Source organism: Astyanax mexicanus, chromosome 23, assembly GCF_023375975.1.
Source record: "Astyanax mexicanus isolate ESR-SI-001 chromosome 23, AstMex3_surface, whole genome shotgun sequence".
NCBI classification, from domain to species: Eukaryota; Metazoa; Chordata; class Actinopteri; order Characiformes; family Acestrorhamphidae; genus Astyanax; species Astyanax mexicanus.
The window spans coordinates 27176875-27190800 of NC_064430.1; the positions used below are offsets into that span (position 1 = coordinate 27176875).

The following is a 13926-nucleotide window of genomic DNA, read 5'->3' on the forward strand; positions in this document are numbered from 1 at the left end:
GATGCATTGGAGATGAGGTGGGGATGCGATGGGGATGAGTTGGGGATGCATTGGGAATGTGATGGGGATGAGTTAGGGATGTATTGGGGGTGAGTTGGGCATAAGGTGGGGATGAGGTGGGTATGCGATGGGGATGAGTTGGGGATGCATTGGGGATGAGGTGGGGATGAGTTAGGGATGCATTGGGGGCGAGTTGGGCATAAGGTGGGGATGAGGTGGGAATTACTTGATATCAAGAAACAATGGGAACCTTTTAGAAGTCTCAATACTTGTACAATGTAAATTTGTAAATACAATACAATGTAAATTTATATTAGCTCGTACTACATTACTACATTAGCTTTACTTGTAGCTCCAGTATAAAGTTAAATAAATGAAATTTCAGACACCAAACATGTCTTGTTGGATCATCAACTACATTCAGAACAAGAGCTAATCTACTGAAAATGGGATTTCTTTTCCAAACCCTTGCTGCAGGACGTTCCCATTCCTGGGAATTCCAAATCTAAAAGAGGATTCAGGAGAAGTGGATGTTTTGAGGAGCCACACAAAGATTGTTTAGGACAGTCTGAAAGAAACAGGCTGTAGCACAACATCTAATCCAGCAAAGCGACCCCTCGAGGTTCTCTTCCCAAGCCCGAGGGCCTCCGTCCTGCGTCCTCAACATTTACATATCAATACAGGAATCTGATGTTAAGGGTTTGTGGGAGGCCAGCGGAGGCCCGAGTGTGTCCTCAGTTGGAGGGTTATGAATGGGATTTGGGCGCTGAAAGTTGGGAAACAGACTCCTGCAAATCAACAAGTACGTCCTGACTGAGAACGGCCAATCACAGCGCTGCTAACAAAACCAAAGAGTCAATTAAGGAGGAGATTTCTGTCCTGGAGTTTTAAATAAGCCTTAAAGTTGGTCAGTGACTGGAACTAATAAGGAAAATATACAGTTTTGCTAACTTTTGCAATTGCTAACACTCTAAAATGACATAAAACTGACACACAGAGGACATAACTCTTCTCAAGTCTCCAACAATCTGATATAAAGTCACATGTTTCCATGTCGAAACAATGCCATTATAAATCATACAACATGAGACCACCTAAAAATGATGAGTTTCTTTGATTTTACGAAATTAAAAACCTCTGGAATATAATTGAGAGGAAGATGGATGATCACAAGCCGTCAAACCAAACAGAACTGCTTGAATTTTTGCACCAGGAGTAAAGGCATAAAGTTATCCAAAAGCAGTGTGTAAGACTAGTGGAGGAGGAGAACATGGCAGGTAATTCCACCTAATATTGATTTATATTTATTAGAGGTCTGAGAGAGGGGGAAAGCAAGAGTAAGAGGGGAGGAAGAGTTAAAGGAAAAGGTAGAGTGAAAGAGGAGTAATGAGAGAGGGAGGAGGACTGAGACGAGAGGAAGAAGTTCATGGCCAAAGAAAACAAGAACTTTTGAATGAAATCAGAGCAACTTTACATATTTATGTCATCAACTCTGGACTGACAATGCAAGATGCTGGACAGTGTTTAAAAACTCCAGCAGCACTGCTGCTGTATCTGATCCACTCACTGTACCAGCAGCACAACACACACCAACACCTCATACCCCACCACCACCATGCTAATCACTGCTAATCACTGCAGTGCTGAGAATAATAATGACCCACCACTACATAAAACATTTATCTTTACCTTCACAAAGTCCAGGTTGCAGAGTTTGGCCTTGGAACCGAACTGCCACTTGCACTGAGTATCAGCATCATACAGCTGCCCCGGGAGCTGCTCCGGGTATTTATACTGACCAATCAGCTTCGGCTCATCCACCAGACAGGACGCCTGAGCTGTGCTGTGAACAACACGCACACAAAACACACACAAAACACACACACACACACACATATATATGCACATTAGTGTCTCCCACTGCTAAAAAAAACTTGCACAGTATTTATCTAAACCAGTATTTTGACACCTAAAAAGTTATTCTAAACATTTTCTAAACACTTTAATAGTGATTAGACACATTCAAACAGTCACTCACACACTTACAGTGATTCTAAATATGTATATGTATTATAAAGTATTTAAACTTTAAAACAGTGATTTTAAACATTTAACAATGATTCCAAACTTGATGCAAAATGATTTAAAACCTTGAAAATAGTCATTTTAAACTTTTAACTGTGACTTCAAACTTTAAAACACTGATTCTTGCTCTAAGTCCTACATGTGTAACAGTGACTCTAATCTTTTAAATTGTAATTTTAAACATTTTTAATTAGTGATTATGCATTTTTATTTATGCATTCTGAAGTAGTGATTCTAAATTTATACCAGTGATTCAAAAACTTTAGAAATAAGTCTAAAACTTCATATTTATTGTATAACGATTGTAAACTTTTGTTCAAAAAGCGATTGAGCATTTTAATGCATGTTAGTGGGGATTTTGAATTTCTAATAGGAATTTTAAAAATCTAAGATTCTAAGAAACACAGTGATCCTAAACATTGTAAAACGATTCAAAACTTTCATTAGAAAAAAATGTAAATAGTTATTCTAGACTTGACATTTTGATTCTGAATGACTCTTTATTTTAAAAGTGATTTTAAACTTTTAAACAATGTTCCATTTTTTTATTGCTTTTTTTTATTGAGCGATTCTTGCAATAGCTAATGGTTGCTAATCATTAAAACAGTGATTGTGGGTTTTTATGCATTTTAGTGGTGATTTTAAACTTCTAAAAGTGATTTCTAAAAGATCTAAAAGTTCTAAAACAACAAAGTTCTTAAACTTTCATTTAACATGTTCAAATAGTGATTCTAAACTTGACATTTTGATTCTTAATGACTCTTTATTTTCTCCATGACTCTCCTTTTTTTTTGATTGCTTTTTTTTATGGAGTGATTCTCGCAATAGCTAATGCTTGCTAATAGTTTAAACAGTGACTGTGCATTTTTATGCATTTTAGTGGTGATTCTAAACTTCTAACAGTGATTCAAACACATAAAATTGATTCTAAATAAATAAATAGTGATTTTAAACATTGTAAAACAATTGTAAACTTTCATTCAAAAAATTTAAATAGTGATTCTAAACTTGACATATTGATTCTGAATGGCTTTTCATTTGAAAAGTGATTCTAAACTTTGAAACAATGTTGATTTTTTTTTTTTTTTTTTTGATTGCTTTTTTAAATTTTTCCAAGTAGAGTAAAATTTACCCCAGGAAGCGGCTGAGGTACCGGCGGCTGCAGGCTGACCAGGAGAAGACCCCGTTGTTTCCAGCCAGAGTGGGAGACATGATGTTCCCCTCAGCCTTCCGACAGGGATTCCCCTCTCCGTCATGGATCATTCCGAAACTGGGGGAAGACAGATGGAGAGAGAGAGAGAGAGAGACGGAGAAAGAGAGAGAGAGAGAGAGAGAGAGAGAGAGACCCCCAGAGACCATTAACACAGAGCCTCAGGACTGAAGCCCATCCTTGAATCAGGTGGGACGTTACTGCTGTAGCCTGGCTACGTTTTTTTTTTTATATATATATATTTTTTAGCGGAATTCTATATAACTCTATAAAAACCTGCACAGTCTCCACAGAGCAGGGTTCTCACAGGTTCTCACGCTATCACTCCCCAGATCTTCTATAAACGCTCAACGTAGCTGCAGAGGAACAGACACGGCCAGCACATGTGCCGTCTGACCGGACATGTGACCGGGTCATGTGATCTGAAGTTATATCATTGGTGATTAATGTGATTAATGGCTTTTGGAAGGGAAAGGCGTGTTTCTCTCCCTGAAGCAATTCTACACGTTCTCGTAATGATTTCTCATTATTAGTCCGAAGCGATTAAGCCGTTGAAAGTGACATGAGGTTGCTAGCGTGTTAGCGTATTAGCGTGTTAGCGTATTAGAGCGTTATCGTGTTAGCCGCCTGGTGCTTCTCTCGTCTCTGCAGTTTATATTGAGCCGGTGCCAACTGCTGCCATAAAGCGGAACCCTCCCGTCAGATATAAACCTCCCCTGGATGGAAACGCGTAAATACAAACACAACCGCGCCGCCTCTGGCGCTGTTTGTGGTTTTGTGCATTGTTATAAAGAGGATGAGGTAATAATGTGAGTGTTCTGATCTTACTGAGACTCTTACTGAGGTCTAAAACTACTGAACTCTTTAGGTTTTTGATTTGCATACAATATTAAAGTGAAAGTATATATATATATATATATATACTGAGTTTATTGGGGGAAACTGTACTGTAATAAAAAGGAGAATCTAGTATCCTGTTAGGTTTCCAAGCCTGGATACAAGATGAGATATGGTTTAACTATGGAGGTATGCAAGTTTGTATTAGGGGTGTTGAAAAGAATCGTGATTCCTAGTCCTGGAGATTCGGAATCAGTTCAGAATGTCTCGAAATCAATTTAAAAATGCGCTTAGGTTTTATTTTTTGCCGCTCGTACTCCCGACAGTACTGGGGTTGCAAAAATAGGGCTGTTACAGTTGTATATTGTGTGTTTGAGATGTAGATTCGAGGTCCAAATCTTTACTGAAGTGTTCTAGTGTTTATACAGTTCTGGGAAAAAAATAAGAGACCACTTAATGATGATGTTTTTTCTTGATTTTACCAAATTGAAAACCTCTAGAATATAATCAAGAGGAAGATGGATGATCACAAGCCATCAAACCAAACTGAACTGCTTGAATTTTTGCACCAGGAGTAAAGCAGCATAATCCAAAAGCAGTGTGTAAGACTGGCGGAGGAGAACATGATGCCAAGATGCATTAAACTGTAATTAAAAACCAGGGTTATTCCACCAAATATTGATTTCTGAACTCTTAAAACTTTATGAATATGAACTTTTGTCTTTGCATTATTTGAGGTCTGAAAGCTCTGCATCTTTTTTTGTTATTTCAGCCATTTCTCATTTTCTGCAAATAAATGCTCTAAATGACAATATTTTTATTTGGAATTTGGGAGAAATGTTGTCTGTAGTTTATAGAATAAAACAACAATGTTCCTTTTACTCAAACATAAACCTTTAAATAGCAAAATCAGAGAAACTGATTCATAAACTGAAGTGGTCTCTTCAAAAGAATACTCACCTTTGGCCATTTCCTGTTTTTAATACAGTAAATAAAGATAAGTACCAGAGTAGGATATAGGGTGAATATTTGACCTGTCCAGCTGAAGGTCAACCACGTTTTCAGTGAAACACCAGCTTGGAGCATCTAATCTGAAGCTGGAACGGCCGGTTTTCTCTAAATAAGCAGCTCAACCCTGTTTAAAAAGTGGTGAAATGAGTAGTTTGAAAGTGCTGGGCAAATTCCAGCTCACCCCCAGTGTTCCGGCAGGCAGGTTTATGTGTATTTGCTGGTGTGTGTGTGTGTGTGTGTGTTTGTGTACACATACTTGTGTCCGGATTCGTGGGCGATGGTGAAGGCCAGGCCCAGTCCAGTGTCCTCGTTTATGGTGCAGCTGCGATATTTACTGCACATCCCACTAATAGGAGCAAAACCTGCAGGGAAAAATTATTTTATTCTTTTATTGTTTTACATTTTGAACAAATAATTCATTTTACTTCAGAAAAAAACACAGTTAAAAGACGTGTTACAAAATTAGATTAGACCAGGCCTGCACAATGTTGCTAAATTCTTTATAAAATGATGAGTTTCTTTGATTTTACCAAATTAAAAACCTCTGGAATATAATCAATAGAAAGATGGATGATCACAGGCCATCAAACCAAACTGAACCGCTTGAATATTTTCACCAGGAGTAAAGCAGCATAAAGTTATCCAAAAGCAGTGTGTAAGACTGGTGGAGGAGATCATGATGCCGAGATGCATGATTAAAAACTGTGATTAAAAACCAGGGTTATTCCACCAAATATTGATTTCTGAACTCTTAAAACTTTATGAATATGAACTTGTTTTCTTTGCATTATTTGAGGTCTGAAAGCTCTGCATCTTTTTTTTTTTTTGTTATTTCAGTTATTTTACACAGTAAATGCAGACTACAGTCCAATAATACTCACCTCTGAACCGCAAAAGAGATAGCACGGTTAGCGGATAATGCTAATGCTGCTCCAGTAGTGCTAGACAGGGTTAGAAGCAGGCTACAGGCCGATAATACTCAATTCTAAACTGCAAAAGACCTAGCGCTTAGCATGGTTAGCGGCTAATGCTAATACTGTATAACTCTAAGCTTCAGCGGAGTGGCTTTACTGCTGATTTAATACCTGACTAATAAAATTCATACAAAAGGTGCACCAGATTATAAGGCTCCCTGATGATTTTTGGGTAAATTAAAAGATTTTAAGTGCGAAAATTATGATATTCTGTTAGCAGGAAAAGACTTTGCTCACACTAAAGCCTGTACACACTCTCTGAACACACAGATCCAGCAGTGGTGGGCTGAATTACACATCACACAAACCAAAACAAACCCCTCTCTCCTGCAGCACACCTCCACACACTTCCACTGCACTGCACGCTTGTGGTCTGAGAGTTTGGCTGCTGTTTCTGTGAGGAGTGAAGTTCAGGAGGCTGCCAGTGGAGTGTAAACTGGAGCAGCAGCTTCGTTATGGGGGGAAAACCCCCCTGCCCCAGGCTGCACTCAGCTCCATCCCACCCAGAACCAGCTCCACCTCAATTAACCAGCTAAAGACAAGAGCTAACATTTCAGTTAACATTTTTAATATGTTCATTATGTCAAGTCAAGTTTTTATTTAACCCTTTTAATTGTTCTTGTTTCTGTGTTTTTATGTTTCGGGAATATTACTTCTTTTTTTAAGATTTATTTATAATTTTCTCCTATTTTTAACCCCAATTTAGACTGGGGAGACAAGGCCAAATTCCCATTCAGCTGCTACTCAGCTCCGATACATGTGAAGTCAGACTCCGCCTCTTTTTGAACTGCTGCTGATGCAGCATTGCCGAGAAGCATCACATTATGCTTGGAGGAAAGTGAAAGGGCAGCGACTCGGTTCTGATACATCAGCTCACAGATGCAGCCTTGTGCTGATCCACATCACCCTTTGGAGTGATGAGTGAAAAGAGCGCCATCTACTGTAACTTAAATGTGCTCTCTCTCGAGTCTCTGGCAGCTGATAGCAAGCTGCATGACTGGGATGCGAACTAGTAAGCTCCCAATGATAGTGGGAAGATTACTTTTAACCTTTTAACCTTTTAATCATTATTTCCTGGAATCTTTTCAAAACGTTGATAAGCATTCTTTTTACTTAGCATACTTTTAATTTTCTGATAATATCGCTGCAACAATACTTATGTTAGTGTTTTTATTTTTCGTTCTGGGACTGTTTAAACAACTGGATTACCAGCATACGGTGGATTAACCTGGATTACCATCTTTTCAAAAGCCTTCACCATTAAAAACAAGCTTAGAAAATCTGCGAAAAAAGTTATCATAACATGCCAGATGTTTACCATAACCGACAAGATCGTTTTCATCCACCTGTTGCAGCTTGACCAAATAATGTAGTCAACCAGTATGAACAGCTGGTCTTCCATCCAACATCCTGACCTTGTAATGCTCCAAAATTTAGGACAGTACAGACAGTTACTCCAACAAAAGCAGCAGGATAAACTCTTTTAATACTCCTGATTTCAGAAGAAACTATAACTAGCAGGTGTCCCAATTCTTTGGTCCATATAGTTTCTTCTATATCTTCTAGGCCTACAGTAGAGTTTCCCAGACCATTCAGTATCTCTCAGCAAAGGAACTGGGCTATGTTAGACTTTATTTTTCTTTTTTTGGACCTAATGATGTAAAATTTTTGTTCATGTATTTTGTGGCCAGGGTTAAACCTCACGCCACTGACCTTAAACGGCACTCCATTGGGACTTGGTGGGATTAAGATAAGTTGAGTCTTACCCAGAGTGTCACACGGTTCATTCTTCCAGGAGCAGATGTCCAGGCCGGTCAGAAGAATGGCGTGATCGTGCCGCTTGCCGTTTTTACCCAGCAGCCCCGACTGCCACTGGCAGAAGCTGTTCAGGGACTGGTCAGCATGGTGATTAATGGAGAGACCCAACTGGAACCAATCAGGGATAGAGAGAAATAGAGAAATAGAAATAACTGTGACTGGTAAAGTAAAGTACATGCTACCTTTCAGGGTAAAAGTGTATGTATAGAGAGCCATCTTACTGGATCTTGTTCAAGTAGAAGCAGACTGACAACGACGATGTTGATATCGCTTCCGATGGTGCCATCTTTAAAGAGACTAGAAACCTATTAAAAAAACACAAACATGTAGACAAACTTTAAAGCAATCGATAGATAATAAAAAAAAAAATATATATATATATATATATATATATATATATATATATATATATATATATAGAAACTGCTTACAGCTCTGACTGTGAGTTGTTGATGAAACTACCTCCACCATGTTTAGAAGCTGTACTTTATCCTGTCTAGCTCTCACTGTTAGTGTTGATGAAACTTCCACCACCATGTTTGGAAGCTGTACTTTAGTCTGAATAGCTCTCACTGTGAGTTGCTGATAAAACTACCTCCACCATGTTTGAAAGCTGTACTTTATTCTGGACAGCTCTTGGTGTACAGAATTTTTTTTTTATTTTATCCATATAGTGTATGTTAGAATATTTGTTGTAAGTATATTTACTATAATGTTGAGAGTTGTTAATCTGTTTGATGTTATTAAGATGATGTCTCTCACCATGTTCATAACAGTGAGGACGTAGGTGGTGACGTTCTCTCGCCCGTGTTTCTCCAGCATCTTCCTGTCAGCCACCACCAGAGTCTCCACGTTCAGCCCACCAGGCTTAGATATCTTATTAGAGGAGATCGGGGAGCGCTTGGTCCGGCCTGGAACATCAAACTCATCAGGCATGATAAATCCATCATCTGCAGGGGGCTGAGGAGTGTCTGAAATAAAAAGAGAAAAAAAGAGATAGAGAGGGAGGGAGAGAGAGAGAGAGAGAGAGAGAGAGAGAGACTTACACTATCTCCACTGACAAACATTGTTATTTTGCTTAGTGTCAAATCTGTAACAAATGATAGTTGAAGTGAATTGGAGAAATTCATAAAAAAATTATATTTAAAAAATTACATTTCCTCTAAAAAAGTGTTTAAAACCCTAAAGATTTATTTTTGCTTTAATTCTCCAACATGCACCATCATTATCCAACAAATACCATCATTGTCCAATCAAACACCACAATTCTTCAATTAGACATCATCATTCTCCGAACAAACACCATCATTCTTCATTTAAAAACCACCATTCTCCAACAAATACCATCATTGAACAAACAAACACCACCATTCTTCAATCAGGCATCATCATTCTCCAATCAAACACCATCATTCTTCAATTAAAAACCACCATTCTCCAACAAATACCATCATTCTCCAATCAAACACCATCATTCTTCAATTAAAAACCACCATTCTCCAACAAATACCATCACTGTCCAATCAAACACCACCATTCTTTGATTAGACATCATCATTGTCCAATCAAACACCATCATTCTCCAATCAAACACCATCATTCTCCAATCAAACACCATCATTCTTCAATTAAAAACCACCATTCTCCAACAAATACCATCATTGTCCAATCAAACACCACCATTCTTGGATTAGACATCATCATTGTCCAATCATACATCATCATTCTCCAGTCAAACACCATTATGCTCCAAACAAATACAATTGTTCTCCAATTTTGCATTTCTTTTGGGTTGTTTTGCTTTTTTTATCTTACATTTTAATATGAGACGAAGATAACCTGAGTCAATATGAAAAAATAATTAAATTATATTTTACAAACGATTTTAAAGACTTTGGTTAAAATGGGCAAAAATAAAAGTTTACCTTTTTGGGTACCACTTTAAAATAAGGCTCTTTAAAAAAAAGGGTTTATAAATAGTTTACAAAGGAGTTTATTAATGGTTATTAATCAGGTTATGAACCATTAATAAGCAGTTACAACACATAAATAAAAAGTGTAACAGTACCAAAAAGTGATTCCACATTCGATTAAACTGTTAAACCTCAGATATTACTAGATGCTTATTTTAGTTTAAAGTTATTTAAAAACGTATTTTATAACCATTAATAAATACCTTCAAAAACCATTTATAAACCCTTTATGAAGGAGTCTTATTTTTTACAATAAGAACATCAACAATGCATGCCATTTAAACAGAGGTGCATAAACGTCTGCTGAACAGCAGTTGTATGTTTTGGAGAAGTGGTGTCGTTAGTGGGCTGGGCCTCAGAGGGCACTGGGCTGTTTCTGTAGGGGGTTAATGCATTTTCCTGCTGCCTGCAGAAGAAAACAGAGGAAGGAAAATTGTCCTTACATACATTGCTTGCGGCGTCCACAGAAGTGCTGCCTCTGAAACTTCCCATGCCGGTAGTCCTGCTGGTTGTGGTGCTGATCATGATGATGATGGTGGTGATGGTGGTGATGATGATGAAGATGGTGCTGGTGCTTCGTTGCTGGTGTTGAGCCGTAGCTGGATCGTTCCGAGCTGTCCCCGTTGACCCGACGCTCTGCTGAACGCTTGTAAATCACGTGTGGGTGGTGTCCAGCGGGGGCGCTGTAGTTGTGCTCCAAAGCCAAATGTTCAGGCAGTGAGGTGATGAAGAACTCGTCACCTGACATCCGGATCAGACCTGACTGAAGAACAGAGACATACAGAACATCCAGATCAGTTTGGTAACTGTGGCTTTGAGTTTAATGCATTTTCCAACAAATATCAACACAATTCTCCAATCAAACACCATCATTTTCCAATCAAACACCATCATTTTCCAATCAAACACCATCATTCCCAACAAATATCATCACTCTCCGAATAGACATCATTATTCTCCAACAAATATCATTATTCTCTAGACAAATACAATCAAACTCCAATCAAACATCATAATTTCCCAACAAATATCATTATTCTCTAATCAAACAACACAATTCTCCAATCAAAGACCATCATTTCCGAATCAAACACCATCATTCCCAACAAATATCATCACTCTCCGAATAGACATCATTATTCTCCAACAAATACCATTATTTTCTAATCAAATACAATCAAACTACAATCAAACATCATCATTTACCAACAAATACCAACATTCTCCAACCCAACACCATCATTCTCCAATCCAACATGATCATTCTCAATCAAACACCACAATTCTCCAATCACATAACATAATTTGCCAACAAATGCCATCATTCTCCAATTAGACATCATCATTGCCCAATAAATACCATAATTCTCAGAACAGACATCATTATTCTCCAACAAATACCATTCATCTATAATCAAACACAATCAAACATCATAATTTACCAACAAATACCAACATTCTCCAACCAGACACCATCATTCTCCAATCAAACATGATCAATGTCCAACAAGTACATCATTCTTTAATCAAACACCATCATTCTCCAAAGAATATCAAAATTCTCCAATTAGATATTATCATTTTCAATCAAACACCACAATTCTCCAATCAAATAACATCATTTGCCAATGGCATCAATCTACAATAAGACATCATCATTCTCCAACAATTACCATAAATCCCCAATCAAACACCACAATTATCCAATTAAACACCATTAATCTCTAATCAAACACCATGAAGTGAAATCAAACCTAAGTTTGAAAACTTAAGAAACCACCAGTCATCTTTAGTTTAGACATTTCAACCTAAAAAAACATATAATTTTAAGTTTTCAAAGATTTTTCTAACAGAAATTTACTACTTAAATTCCTGTAGTTGGGCGAACAGTATAGTTTGGTGTAATGTAGTGCAGGTTTTCCCTCCATTGCAGTAATTAGGTTTCCTGGTTGAAGCTCTCTGAGCTTAAAAGCTTCTTACTCTGTTCGAGGAGGTGAAGGATCACAGAGCTTCCAGCTGAAAATCTGCAGCTGTAAAAAAACAGCTGTGCTGAGACTCCAGGACTGTCCGTCAGCAGAGCTCCAGCTGTCCACACCACTGAGAGACCGCAGTGATGCAGGGCAGCCTGGGGCATCTGAGGAACTCTTCAGGTACCCCCTCCCCCCCAAACCCCCAGCTGCTTCAGCAAAAACCCACCAGACTAAACACATCCTATTTTTTTTACTGCAAAGACTGAATTGGCTGTGAGCCAAGCATCACAAACTGCACACAAACTGCATGTTACATGGACAAAAGTATTGGGACACTTGTTCATTCATCATTCCAGAGAACACAATGATGCTGCTCAATACTGCTGCTCTGCCCAATAATTAATAATAGGGTAAGTGGGGGATGAGGTATGGTGGTGATCATTCATCAATAAATTCCATCATTCTCCAATAAACACCCTAGTTTTCTAATCAAACATGTTCATTCTCCAATAAACACCATCATTCTCTAATCAAATACCATCATTCTCCAATAAACAGCATCATTATCCAAACAAACACCATCATTCTCCAACTAATTCTACTATTCCCCATTAAATCCAATTATTCTCCAATCCAACTCCATCATTTTTTCAAACAAATGCCATAATTTCCCAATAAATACCATCATTCTTCAATAAAACCATAAATACCCAATAATTACCATCATTCTCCAACCAAACACAGTCATTCCCTAATTAAATGCCATCATTCTCCAATCAAACATCATCATTCTCCAATATATTGCATTATTCTCCAATTAAACACCATAATTCCCCAATCACACATCATCATTCTCCAATATATCCCTTTATTCTCCAATTAAACACCATCATTATTCAATCAAACCTCATCATTCTCCAATAAACAGCATCATTTCACAATGAATACCAACAATTTTCAATCAAATACCATCGTTCCTCAATAAATACCATCATTTTTCAATTAAAAGCAATCCTTCTCCAATCAAATACCATTGTTCTCCAATAAACATCATCATTTTCCAATCAAACACCATTATTCCCCAATTAGATGCCATCATTCTCCAATCAAACATCATTATTCTGCAGTCAAACTCCATCATTCAGCAATAAAACACTGCAATTCTCCAATCAAACACCATCATTCAGCAATAAATACCATAAATGTCCAATCTAACACAATTCTTCCCCAACAAACATCATCATTCTCTGAGTATTGTAAAAAAAAAATTAAAAATAAACTTGATGTGTTAACACAGACGACAATGTAGGTGTAAAGACCCAAAGGGTGTTTTTTATTCTTTTTTTTTTGTTTTACTTTTTTGGATGGATCCAACATCATGACCTCAATAATTAAGGCTTTGAATGATTTTGTGTCATGATTTCAGAATAAATGAATGAATGAACATGAGTTCTAATCAGCACTAATCCTACTGAAGACTATGATGCTGCAGTGATATAAACTCTAAACTCATGTAAATGATTGTTTTCTTCATTTCTGAATGCTGCAGTAGTGGATTGTATAGATGCTGAAGTGGTCAGAACTCCATGGGGAGTCTGGGCTGATCTAAACACACATGCTGAAACACCTCTTTTGCAATAAGTCAGGATGTTTAGACAGACGGCCTCTTAAGTTGCTGCTGTTTTTTAAACTCTAAACCGCTCTGGTGCTGATGCTATTTCACAGTAAACACACTTTTCCCATCACATGGGGGGGTTGGGGGTCTCTAAATTAATATAAACTATTAGGTATTTTACTGAGGAACTGAGGAGCGGTATATGTTTGCTTATATGAAACTAAAAGGTAAAGTATTTAAAGTATTTGAAAGTAATTAAAATTTTATAGACTGTAAAGTACCAAGTAAAAAGTCATTCAGGCTATGAAGAAACACATAATCATGTATCATGTAGTCACTTAAAAGGGTACCACTTTAAAATAAGCCTCCTTTATAAAGGGTTTATGAATGGTTTACAATTAGTTTATCAACGGTTAATAATTAGGTCGTAAAT

At 37.5% G+C, this 13926-nt stretch overlaps 1 protein-coding gene across 1 annotated transcript in view; it reads right to left on the bottom strand.

Annotated features, from left to right (window-relative positions):
* The window catches only part of adamts18 (ADAM metallopeptidase with thrombospondin type 1 motif, 18), a 92421-nt gene that overhangs the window by 44639 nt on the left and 33856 nt on the right, over positions 1-13926 (bottom strand). Inside the window, exons 4-10 of the mRNA XM_049471147.1 lie at positions 10356-10671; positions 8698-8906; positions 8157-8240; positions 7884-8043; positions 5400-5505; positions 3218-3355; positions 1690-1843 (exon numbers count right to left, since the gene is read on the bottom strand). Coding sequence (XP_049327104.1) covers positions 1690-1843; positions 3218-3355; positions 5400-5505; positions 7884-8043; positions 8157-8240; positions 8698-8906; positions 10356-10671 — 1167 coding nt within the window. The remainder of the gene's footprint in view (positions 1-1689; positions 1844-3217; positions 3356-5399; positions 5506-7883; positions 8044-8156; positions 8241-8697; positions 8907-10355; positions 10672-13926) is intronic.